Raw genomic sequence first — 13,232 nt, 5'->3', positions numbered from 1 at the left:
TTTATATTTTTGAATTTAAAAATTAAAATAAAATAAAATAAAATAATCCAGTTGAAAATCTGCATATTGGCACATAAAATATTATCACTAACGTGGAAGTCAATTACATCGGCTAATATAAAATGCTTGTTTTAAATATTTTTACAATTGTTTTAGATCCTGCATACTTGTAAATGGCAGAACTCATTTGAATAAAGCAGAGACAGTCTTCTAAACGAGCTGTTGAGATGGATATATTCCACTTCACCAGTAATCACCACAAGAACATGAACCGTTCACAAAGTGGTGAAATCGGTTTCGATCCCTCATTACAATCTTACGTCCGGTGATTTTTGAAATCAACTTTGTCACAGCATGACAGTCCAGACATACCCGAAGGTTCTTTACAATCTTGATTGTACTTCCTGGTTGAGTACTGATGAGCCCAAAAGCAATAGCTAGCTTCTCACTGTGAACTTCAAGGGATTGCTCTTTTTCTCTCTCCCCAAGATCATGTAGCACTATTTCTGTGTGTGGGGCGTGACCGTGCGCTCTGAGCCAATTATTTATCTCGTCTAACATCATGTAGATTTCCTTGCTTTTTGGGTGTCTCCTATCTCCGGCAAGAAACTCGTGCACCATATTATTCACTTCAATTGAGCTGCATCCAGGCTCCTTCTGGACCCCACTAAGTTTCATCAAGGTCCTCACCCTTGCCACCCCCTGCCAGTTGCCGGTGGCCGCATATATGTTTGAAAGCAGAATATATGTTCCTGAATTTGCAAGATTCTTGCCAACCAGATACTCTGCAATTTCCTCTCCCAAAGCAATCTTACCATGGAGCCTGCAAGCCCCTAGCAAAGTGCCCCATAAGACAGGATCCGGCTCAGTCTTCATGCCTTTGACAAGCAAATATGCTTCATTTAAATGGCCAGCACGGCCAAGAAGATTTACCATACACCCATAGTGCTCAATCTTAGGTTCAATCCCATATACATCTTTCATTGAATTGAAAAATCTCCATCCCTCGCTGATCAAACCGGCATGGCTACAAGCGCTCAACATGCCAATGAAAGTTATAGCAGAAGGGTGGTGTCCAACTGCACACATTTCATGAAACAACCGCAAAGCATCTCGGCTAAATCCATGCATTGCATACCCTACAATCATTGAGTTCCAAGCCACGACATCCTTGTCTTTGATCCTATCAAAAACTAAACGCCCATCCTCCAAACTACCACACTTGCTATACATATCAACCAACGCGGTACCCACATGAACATTGACGTCAATCCTATTATTCTCAATATAAGAATGAAGCCATCTACCAGACTCCAAAGCTCCAAGCTGCCCACAAGCAGAGAGTGCAGCCAGTACAGTCACTTCGTTAGGCTTAACTCTCGCTGCCAACATCTGTCTAAACAATAACAAAGCCTCATTTGGCATCCCATTTTGAGCATACCCATCAATGATCGCATTCCAACAAACCACATCCCTGTCCACCATGTCTTCGAACAATACTCGGGCCTTGTCAAGCTCCCCGTGCTTGGCATAACATGTAATCATAGCCGTCAAAGAAACCAAACTCTTCTCAGGCATAGTATCAAATAGCTGTTGCGCGGACACCAGATCCCCCCCTCTAGCATAAACATCAACGAGGCCCGTCCTAACATACGAATCCGAATCAAACCCGAGTCTGATCGTTTGGGAATGAAGGGCCTTTCCAGGTTCAACCGGGCAGGATTTCAAGAGCGAAGAGAAGGTGAAGCAATTGGGTTCGACATCATGAATCAGCATTTGTGCGTAGTAGAAGAGTGCTTGGTCGTGCAGACCACGTTGTGCGTGGCCATGAACAATGGCTGTCCAGAAGAACACATTCCGGTTATGGGTACGTTCGAAAAGGGCTAGAGAATAGTCGAGGCGACCAATAGAGGAGTAAGCACGCTGAAGCTTGAAGTTCAAGACGGGGTGATGGTGGAGGCCATGGCGGAGGAGGACGGCATGGACTTGGAGAAGGTGGTTGATGGATTTAGACTTGTCGACAAGGAAAGCGAGTCTGTCTACTGCTGGGGATTGATGAGTAGTGGTGGTGGACGGTGGTGGCCGTGGGGTGGTGAAAAGTGGGGTTGAAGACATGATTGTGTTACCGGGTTTTTCTATCTTAAAGGTTTTCCGAACATTTGGCGCTGGCGATTCGTGTTTTATGACTCTAGATTGTGAAGAGATATAGGATGTAGAATGATAAATAGTGATTGATAAGAGGAATTTTTTTTTTTTTGGTTAATATCGTTAGCTGCTATATTAAAAAGGGATATTATTACTTATAATTTTTTTTTTAATGTAACAAGATGACGGAGATGTTTACATGATATCATTTATTAATTTTTTTAAAAAAGTTTTAAAATCTGGATAATAACTTACTCCCAACAATTATCACGACAGTTTTTAATATTTTTTGGCCTCCCTCGTTTGAATATTAGAAGTGTTTCATCTCATATTATTATTATTATTATAATTTTTTTAAAATTCTCACATAAAATATAATAAATAATTTAATATTTTTAAATTTAAAAAAATAATAATATTAAAAAATAATATTTTATTTAATTTTTATTTTTTATTTTAATTCATCTCATCTCAACTCGATACGGTAAATGATACTTAAAAATAAGAAAATGAGCTGGCCAACATATTCATTGCCGTTATTTGCACCTATATCTCAACCATAATAAGATGGGCTTTCCGTAATCCACGAGAGATATTGGGCTGGACTTTGTGCAGCTGGGCCCTGAATCTAGACTACTCTAGGGTTTAAGAATCCCATCCCTTTAAACCCTTGCAGCTGGGGGGGATTCACTCAACTCGGGTCTCGGAGTCGAAAACAATGGCTTGGAGCCCCGGATCTCTTTCGAGATCTCTGCTCTCTACCGGCAGTTCCTCCCCAATCCGACGCTCATCCTCCTCTGCATCATCCCTACCCGGCCTCCTCCGGCCTCCGGTTCCACCTCGGCCCCACCGCCGCCCAATCTTCTCCACTGCCAGGTGGGTCTCCCACTCTCTCCTCTCGGCTTGTCTTTTTTAGTTGAAACCCAAAAAGAAAAAATCGATAATGTTCTTACCTTGTTGTGAATCGGAAGGACCATGGCGGGAGAGATGGGGTGCATTCAATCGCTGGTGCCGCTGCACAGCGCTCTCGCCGTCGCTCGTCTCACTTCACACATTTCCATCCAAGCGCGCGCTTTCTGCGAGTTGTCTCAGGGTTCGTAATTTCCAGGGTCGCTCGCTCATTTTCCCTTTTCGTTGAGTCTTTTTGGTATTATACATACATATATACATGAATGTGCAACGAATTGTATGTGTTATTAGGATTATAACGATGGATTACAATTTCGGATAAACATGTTCATGTATTTACCAATTTATTCTACAAAATGTTGGTATCTTCTGCAAGAATGAATTATCATTGAGAAGTATTAAGATTTTCCGGGTTAGGTATTGTTTAAATGTGTCTCTGTTAGACTTGTTAGTGTAAGAGTTGGCTTCGGTGGGCTTACTCAATTTGTGGCTGTTGTAATGTTAGGTTTATTTTACATGCAATGAAGAAAATCCTTAGCCCCGTTTTTGAGATTACTGAGTGGTATGGGGGAATTGTTCGGTTGCATTAGCTGAATGATCTACTTTATTTTGCAGGAAATGCAATTCTTTTTTCTTTTTTGCATGTCTTCCATTAGTAATTCTGAGAGCCATGATGCCAGAAATATGGGATTTTTATTGATTATTTTATCAACAATAGAGATGGGGCTCTGTGTAATTAGCCACCATTCGTAGATATATGAACATATAATAGAACAAGCCGGATGGTACAATTGGTCATTAGGGACAGCTTGCCAGGAGCTATTGGTCGACTTGGTTTTAGAAGTCTATAAACTTCTATAAGTGAAAATTGGTGTCTCCTTCTAGATATTGGAAGTGAGAACCCCTTAGTGAGTTTTTATTTGCTCTTTTGTTTTTAATTTTTTTTTTAAAGTTGAGCCTGACAAGAGGGAATTGTTTTTTTCTTGGTAGGAACTAAATAGGTGGGAAGTGGTTTTAACGAATTGAATGAGATGGAGTTGATAATGTTGACCCCGGTTGCCCGAAGCACCCAAAAATGATTGATCATATTCATTTTCCTAAATATCTTCGAAATCTTCTTATTAAGATATTTGTGCTCAAATCTTTAGAATTAGGAATACGATTTCAACCTTGTGTACAAAATGAATAGCTGTGGTATTTGACTTCAATCTTAACTAACTATAATCCTAGCTTCCTTGATAACTTGAACTTTTTTACTGGTAGAGGAGCAGTTTTTTTTTTTTCTTTTAATAGGTAAAAGTAAATTTTATTGAAATAACGATAGTAACAGAGTATACCAGAAGTATACAAACAGCTCATGAAGCCTAATTACATCTAGGTACTGGTGAAGATGCTTGCATGTAACTGGAATTATATGGATTCCTTCTGCTGATCAATGCTCTGATCTTTTCCTGTGTTGTAGGTACTTGAATAGACTGTTGGTTCTGCACACCGGTGCTATATCTTTTGGCATAAGAATGCCATTCTTATCTTCATGGAGAATATTGGGAGTACTTTAAGGGCGTTTTCAATTAGATGGGTTCTAAAACGGTCCTGCTCTTTGGACAAAGGGCTCATGCTTTTTATTATGAACTCACAGAAGATTTTTTTTTTTTTTTTTTTTTATTGGCACCGGATGTCTAAGAAAAACATCCCGACTAATCCCAGGAGTGCACAGGCCCTTGGCTAGGAGTATGAACTCATACAAGTTTTGTGATATATTATTGCAAATTCTATCATTGGCTGCCATTCGTTTGACTTTATTGGTAAATTTTAGGTTGGATATTCAGCAGCAGTGGAAGGTTTTGGAATTAAATTATTGAGCCCTAGTTAGAACCAGGAATTTAATGCAATGTCGTTGAACTGGTGGAAAGAAATGGTTCACATGCCAAATGTAGTTTTGTTTTTGGGGAAACACTTCTATTGTTGTGATGAGCATATGAAATTTTAGGTATCTGACTTTCTTTGGTTTGCTCGTGCATGTCAATTACCCTCACTTGAATGCCACTTCTAAGTCATGGATGGTGTTAATAAACTACTATTTCACATTTCTTACAAAATATTTGTATTGGTGCTTAACCATTGCTGAATCAAACCTGTTCATAGAACGAAACGTTTCCTGAATTCATGTACATTGCTCAAAAATGAGAAAAAAGAAAGATGCATGCAGGTTGGTCATAATGGCATGGCTTTGGATCTAGACACAGGTTATCTTGCAGCGTTGTCCGGGGCAGAATTTCTTATGCCTATATTCTTACTTAATTTAGGTGGGTAACTATTCTTTGGGGATGAATATGAATCGGATCGGCTTCCTGGTTCAAGGTATGAGATGGAGAAGTAACTATTGGTAAAATGTAGTCTGATACGGAGGAACGGGGCTCAGAATGGGTTAAGAGTTAGTGCTAATGTACACTAAAGTGCTATTATTCTTAAGCACATGCAGGTGTTAGAACCCCGCCAGGCACTCTGTCCCGCACTTACTTTTCCCTCTCCAATGTCCTGTCTCCCTTCATTTCAGACGTTGCGACAAAATATGGGTCTTCCATGGTGATGTGCTTCTCTTTCAATCAGAATCATGAAGTTGAGAGAAAGGAGGCAAGCATGCTCCTAGTTGTTTTCAGCCACTCGTCTGTACTCGGACACTTCCCATGTTTTATTGATAAGGCGTTTCAATTTTCAAAACGTTAAGATTAGCCCCTTTTCACGACTCTTAATGTGGAATGAAACGAGAATTTGACGTTTCTCACTCCTAAAATCGTTCCTTTGATGTACATAAGCTGCTTGCAAAAGTGTAATACGTACGTACCGAGAAATTAGATGAGGAGTTTTGTTATTTACAAGCAAATTTGCGTACTAATCTGCGTACTAATGTTGTTGCATTCATATTCTAAATTCAAATTAGCATTATTTTCAATAAAATTTATTTTCTAACCAATCATATTGAATGGGTGCGCGTATTAGTGTGCAGAATCGCTTACAATTAGATTTTTCCTTAGATGAGATGGTACAACATTCTTTTATTGTTTTGGTACTCCTTTTTTTTTTTTTTTTGGCGTTTTTCACTTCAAAGAGCTCCATGTGATGTACTTTTAGCAGTATGAGAAGAGTAATGATGGGTACAAATTATAAATATACAAGTTTTATATAATTACTTTGTAAAAAAGTGAGTCTCACTAATAAAGAATAATTTTTTTTACACTTTTTTAATGTAGAGTCTATTTTTTTACAAGAACTTGCATAGAACTTGTCTATTTGAAACTTAAAGTGAAATATGTTCAAGGGCATTATGTGTGAGATTGGATGAGAGGGTACAATATTCTCCTACTTGTTTTGCTGATAGTCTTGCAATAATCAAAAAAAAAATACTGATAATCTAGTTTTGAAAGGTTTTTGGAACACCAAATAAAGGATAAATTTTCTTGAGGGACCGATTGTCTGTTTCTGTGGGAACCAGATCCAAAAAAGGACAAGGATGCCAAGGATAGAGTGAGGTCGTTTTCATGAAATTGACCTCATGAACAAAGCTCCTCATATTCTCAAGAATATGACATTCCACCAAATAGTAGTACCTCAAGAATATATCAGAATAAGCCAACAAAAGTTTTACTTGGGGGGGGGATTCTTGGGTACGTGCATTGAAACCACAAGGAACTGTTTTTTTTTTTTTTTTTCCCTTCTTCTTCTTGGGGGCAGTGGGGCAGAAATCTTAGTAATTGGTTAGGTTTGCATCTTAGTAATTGGTTAGGTTTGCATGAGTGCGTGGTCATAGCAAAATGCCAAGCTGAGAGGCATATTTCCTTCCTCCAATCGAATCAGCACTTGGGTTGGCATCCATAACTGGGGCTTGGCTTGCTTGGATCTATGGGAACAAATTGCATGCATTCTTTTATCTTAATTTGACGGGTAATGTTACATATAGTCGTAAAGTGTGCAAGCGTCATGCAGTCGTTTTGAAAAAGAGTAGGGTCTACTATTAAAAAATTACTTTTCTTTTCATGCAGGTCCCATATTTATTTACTTTTTTTTAAGTAATTGCGTAGCGCTTGTACACTCACCGCTGCAAATACCATTTCTCTAATTTGATATACCCGGATAAAACTGTGAGTAGATATGCATATATTCACCAATGGAAATGCAAACCATGCATTGCCTTTTTTCTAAAAAAGGCTAGATGGCAATGTTGCTTCGTTATTTGTACATATATATATTGAATGCTGAGCATTACCTAATTATTATTTTCCACTTTTCCCTTTTATAGCCATTTGTTTAAAGATGCTACAACTGGCACTATTGGACCGCTACGTATGAAAGAGAGAAGTTTGTTGAATGTGAAAGAGAGAATTATGTATAATGAGGACTCTCTCCTCCTGCAAACAAAAAGATTTAAATCTCTAACAAACAATCAATATTAATTCAAGTTCTTACGTGAACTTGAAAGCCTCATGCCAGATAAATTATAAACATATGAAGTAGATCCTATAGTATTTATTAATCATTTAACATTGTCCAAAAAATATTAACAAGAAACGCAAGCATTAGCATTTGTGACGGATTATTTGTGATGATAATAACTATTTACAACGAAAACAAACTCATTTTAATAGAAAATAGTCATTTTCGTAAGAAATAATTGATCACAAATAAGTAATTTTCTTATAATGAATCTATGCGAGTAACAATAAAAATAAAAGTATTAGAACTCAAGCTCACAATTTTCAAGTGATTGTAGACTAAAAGAGGTGTATGTACCACTTACAAATATAGTTGTACTCCAAGTCTTAACCTAGGAGGAACAAAGATCTCTCTCTATCTCTCTCTACATGCAACTATTAAAGCTCGAACAATTGATCACATAAACTGAAAATATCAGCAGTGTTTTTTATTCTTCACTTTTCTTCCTACTATTTTTGGCACAATATGATACCAATTGATATGACAACTCTAATTTCCACGATCTGACTCATCAATCCAACACCACAACTATTTTATCATAATGAAGCTTCATTATCACAGCTGCCTTCATCACGTACCCTACTACGTGGGGGGAAACCCTTTTTTTTTTTTTTTTCCCACTCTCCAAGACTTGAAACAATAAAGTTAAATTAGAACGACAAGATTCTGATTTCTGGGAATAAAGAGCAAGTGGTTTCAGTGCACTTCTCCTGCTCCACATCACTGCATATGGATAGGATATATAGCTCACTATTTTGAGACATGTTTCTTTCTTTTACATTACAATTAATGAATTCACGAGATGTGCAAAGATAGCTATAACCTTAAATAAATACAAAGTATTATGCATAATTAAAATAGCATACATAGAGTTGAGACTACCAAAAAGACACATGCAGGCCGGAAAGCTAAAAAGATCACAACAAACTTTACATGGAAATTAGTGAGCTAAATTAATTGTGTTATTTTTCATTGAGTTTTGCTATACATCAGCCATTATTCACTCTCACACCCGACTTTTTTTTTTTTGTCAGACCCATCACCTTCGACCTCTCTCTCTCTCTCTCTCTCTCTCTCTCTCTCCTGAAGCTTTCCCTCTCTCTTCGACCTCATCTAGCTCTCTCTCTCTCTCTTCGACCTCTCTCTCTCTCTCTCTCTCTCAGCTCTCATCGGCCTCTCTCTCTCCTCTCCAGCTCTCTCTCATAGAGGGGTTGGACAAGAGCCGGTTCACTTGTTAGTAAACTCAGTTTGCCACATAAAGTACATGTGGAGTGTGGGGTAGTAAATAGTAAGTGATGAGAACATTTATTCTTTTTCATTTAATAACTTTAGGTTTAATCTATTGTAAATATTATTTAGTTTCTATTCAATGGCACCAGTGGATGATGTGGAAACAAGAGCAAAACTCTATGCTTAATTTGAAACTTATATATTACTAGCTGCAGACCCCCATGATATAAGAATTTTGAGACATTTGATGAAAAAATATAATATATATATATATATATATATAGTATATATACTTGAATAAACAAATAAGGTCCATGTAAGGTTTATTTGTTCAATGCCATTACTGCATGCTGCATGCACAGCATATTCATGTATAAACAATTGCATAAGTGAGTCCATCTCTCTTCCTATGTCTACCTGAGCAATTATGACTCTAGACAATTTTTTCTTTTTATAAGTAAAAATATTATATATATCAAAAGGAGTAACTAAGTACACTAAATATATATAAGAAAATACCTTGTCCATATTAGAAGCCCCTAATGACTCAAAAAGCCTGTAAAAAAACAACTCAAAATACTTCAAGCCCGACCCCAACTCATTGTTTCTCGTCTTCACAATACCCTCCTTTGGACTTCCCTCTAGTTGAGCTACCACATTTAACGTCGTAGTTGATTGCCCAATAAAGACGATGTAACTCCCTGCTTTTATTGAAACTTGATTTGGTTTCAAGTACGTGGCTTGCCTCAATCGCAGCGATTAGTTCTTTAAATTGGTCTTCACATTCTTCATGTGAAATTCCCACGAACTGCTAAATTTTGTTAACTTTAAGCAGAATCCAATCCGCTATTGGAGGAAGAGAGACCAGAAGAGCAACATTATCCCTAGACACAATATCTAACTGCACTCACGATTCTAGACATTCCTTTACACAAGGCACCAACACCAAACTCATTGGTTCTTCAGCAACTTCATTAGCTCTCTCCAATAGTATTAGTGTCCCCATTAGAGATTCTGGGGTGACAGCAAGTCTCTTCACCTCTGGGATGATAACAGATCCTACATCTCCTTCAGACATCAGCAGTACATCATTTTCCTTCAACTCCGACGAAGGAGCTATAGTTTCTTCGGGGACCAAGGGTGTAATATCGACTATCGGTCTATCCTGTGTTATATGAGGCAAATGACATTCCATTACTGATGTCTCTATGCCAATACCCGATGTAGACCCCGCTTCAAATAATCCAAATTTCCTTTTGACCCGCCATACTCTCCTGGATCTAGTTATAGGGATAAGGTCGAATCTGATTTTTCATTTTCCTTTATCAGAGTTAAAAGAATTCGGGCATATCTTGTTTATTACAACCTTGTTGCCTCCAGGTGAAAGCAGGTATATTTTCGTAGAGAAGAAAGCTATCAATGCCTTCAACTCGACAAGTTGGGTTTCCATCTCCTTTAAAGAATGTGCATCTCGATAAGCTGGTTCTAAGGCGTGATTTGCAGACCCCCCCCTCACTCTGACCCCCCGAAGCATGACCCGTCTTCAGAGTTGCCACATAAGATCCTCACCACCAAGGATGAACTTGGGTCTTTATGATTCAACTCCAATTTCTCACTCCCAAAATGACACCCACGAAACTGATCCATTAGCAACACCTCCCTGTGAGCTATTCTCTTGCCGAAGGAAAAATCACGCAACACCTCCTCCATCCTTCTCCAACCACTGTCCCCCTTCTCAAGAATGAAAATAAAATTTCTCCTCCCACCATCACCATACTCCTCCACCGCCATATAATGTCCTCGAGCATTCGAGTAGCGATGTGCCGTGAAACTGCGACTACCTTCCCGGACAGTGGAGAAGAAATTCTGTTTCTCATCCTTTGTGCATGCATCCATGGCCTTATCCAACCACTGTATTGTTGTGGAACCCAAAACCAACTTAGATATCACCATTTGACTCCTTTCAGTAATGACCAAGATGCTCCCCTCCTTCACCGGTGTAAAGGATTTAGATTCTATGACCAACTCCATAGAATAACCTATACTGAGGACGACAACCCCCAAAAATAGTCGTGAAACCTGTCATGTACCACCCAAGAGGGTGTTTACCATCATCAAATGGAAATGTACGGAGAAAACTAAGGATGTACGTAGAGAAAACTAAAGATGTCTGAACGCGGTTAAAAAATACGGTCATCGGAGGGGGACCGACGTTGGAGGTCCCTGAATGGGTTCGCCGGAGCCCATAGAAGCTTTTTATGGCGGTGGATGTGGTGGGAGCCCAGGAATGCTGGTTGAGTTTGCCTCTTTAAACACAACAAAAACAAGTTTTGCAAAGAAACTAGGTCGCTGGAGAGACAGTCTAAACCGAACAACCCCCGACGAAGTCGCCGGGGCCCGTCGAAACTATCTATGCTGGCGGTGAGAAGTCACTCTCCATTCTAGGGTGGATGAGGGTGGCAGCATGTTTAGGTTTTTAGAAGAGAGAAAGGGTACACAGAGAGAAAGGGCACTAGTGTGCCAAAACTAGTATCATGATGCTCAAAAGTTTGGAGTTTAACACATGCATGCATGGAGTGGTCCATTAATGTTTGCAGAGCAGCATACTCTTTGGTTGGGTACCATGTCGACCCAATCATGATACATATAATTTTGCAAAGAGAGTTAAACTATAACAGCCTCGCAATAAGTGGCGTGTTTACATACCGACTTAATTAAGGATAGCATAATTGAGGGAGGGAGAGGCCGGAGAAGAAAGGACAATGATGCTTTCTTATTTCATCGAGGTTTATTCTATATAGTGGCATTGTCAACAGTTAAACTGCTATTAGATATCAATTCAAGTAGAATAATGGAGTTGATTATTGCTACAACGCCACAAGAGAGGTAAAAGAAAAAGATCACGAGGGAATCCTAAGCTTGATATGGACAACACTATTAGATGACATAAGCATTGCCCACAAAGAATTAGGCATCACTACAACCCGGTGGGAGCACCAGAGATAATTGAGATAATACTCAACACTCCAGAATTGCAACTCCCCTTCCCCTTTATCATGTATGGTACCTCTCTTTCTACCCTTTATCCTTGGATTATCCCATCCCTAGCTATTAAAGAACAAGCACCCCCACTTATTCAAGCCTCTGTACCTTAAAACTTCTTAATTATTCATACCTCTCAGCTAGCTAGCTAGCTAGATTGAAAGCTTTTCAGCTGCCATGACTTTCCAGGAGGAAGAAGTACTAAACGAGATACCGAAAAACAGCCAAGATTTCGAATCCAAAGACAGTGAATATGATCATGAAACAGCTGCTGATCATGAGAACTTGGGGGAATTGTTGAGTTTAGGTCTCAACAGAAACAACGAGTCCTTCACAACAGTTGGAGATAATTCTGATCATTCCCAGTCTTCAAAACCAGCAAGCTGTAACAAGGTTTTCTCATGTAACTTCTGCGGGAGGAAGTTTTACAGTTCGCAAGCCTTGGGTGGCCACCAAAACGCACACAAAAGAGAAAGAGGAGCTGCAAAAAGGTACCAGTCTCAAAGGATGATGATGACGACAATGGGGTTTCCTTTCAATAATCGTCCTCTAACGGCGGCTCGATCACTGGGCGTCCAGCCCCATTCGCTTGTGGGCAAGCACATGAGTAGAGAAGGGTCTGCCATGGTCGCTAGATTTAGCGATGCCAACGCAGGGTTTGGGACGCCATTGACACCTTTCATGGTAGAAGAAAAGATGGATTTGATCTGGCCAGGAAGCTTCCGCATGGACAAATTGCCAGATCAACAACCATCGGATCATTCGGATGTACATAATAAGCTTGACTTGGATCTTCGGCTGTAATACTTAGAATTTTGCTTCTAGTTGTATCTTATTAATGTATGTTCATGTCCTTTAATCTCATCCTTCTTGTATTTTTTATCTTATGTTCATCATGATCGATCCATCAAACACATACCAACTTTTAGGAGTAGGGGATTTATCTTAAAAGTTGATAGAATCAGATGTCATCAATTCAATTTTATTGTTATCATTACCTTATCATTGTAACGCGCGCCTATAATTCATCAATTGAAGGACAGATCCCTATGATCATGATCATGCATTGAAAATGAGATGCATTTGCAGTGCAAACTCATGAATTTGTTGGCAGATATTAACAACATTCCTTTGGGTAACAAAGCCTATATATAGCAAGAATCATTTGGAACAATGGCAACATATTGGTTTCTCACTAAGAAAATTAAGAATCGAATTCCCCCTCTCCATATATATAAAAAAAAAAAACCTATATATATTTAAAAAAAAAATAGTATTCCAATTTTATTGATAGCCCTTACTTATAACGAAAGAAAACCGTAATTACAATTAGAGACCTGAGAGTTACAAATATTCAAGAAAGATCAAAACCCAAACCTCAAAAAAACCTAAACACCAAGCCAACGACCAATACC

General features: G+C 38.8%; 2 protein-coding genes across 2 annotated transcripts; one reads left to right on the top strand and one right to left on the bottom strand.

Annotated features, from left to right (window-relative positions):
* Positions 1-204: 204 nt before the first annotated feature.
* Positions 205-2,198, bottom strand: LOC121254841 (pentatricopeptide repeat-containing protein ELI1, chloroplastic). Its single transcript, XM_041155025.1, has one exon. It carries the CDS (start codon positions 2,113-2,115, stop codon positions 244-246), a length of 1,872 nt encoding a protein of 623 aa, XP_041010959.1. The 5' UTR covers positions 2,116-2,198; the 3' UTR covers positions 205-243.
* Positions 2,199-11,994: 9,796 nt separating this feature from the next.
* LOC121268299 (zinc finger protein 4-like) lies at positions 11,995-12,621 on the top strand. The gene has a single exon (XM_041172514.1). It carries the CDS (start codon positions 11,995-11,997, stop codon positions 12,619-12,621), a length of 627 nt encoding a protein of 208 aa, XP_041028448.1.
* Positions 12,622-13,232: the final 611 nt, after the last annotated feature.

Source organism: Juglans microcarpa x Juglans regia, chromosome 1D (genome assembly GCF_004785595.1).
Source record: "Juglans microcarpa x Juglans regia isolate MS1-56 chromosome 1D, Jm3101_v1.0, whole genome shotgun sequence".
NCBI lineage: Eukaryota > Viridiplantae > Streptophyta > Magnoliopsida > Fagales > Juglandaceae > Juglans > Juglans microcarpa x Juglans regia.
The sequence above is the reverse complement of the archived record's forward strand: the minus strand, read 5'-3'. Positions and strand labels throughout refer to the sequence as shown.

Bases quoted from the DNA above. Each gene is read 5' to 3' on its own strand.
- LOC121254841 (XM_041155025.1), bottom strand. From the start codon at position 2,115: ATGTCTTCAACCCCACTTTTCACCACCCCACGGCCACCACCGTCCACC.
- LOC121268299 (XM_041172514.1), top strand. From the start codon at position 11,995: ATGACTTTCCAGGAGGAAGAAGTACTAAACGAGATACCGAAAAACAGC.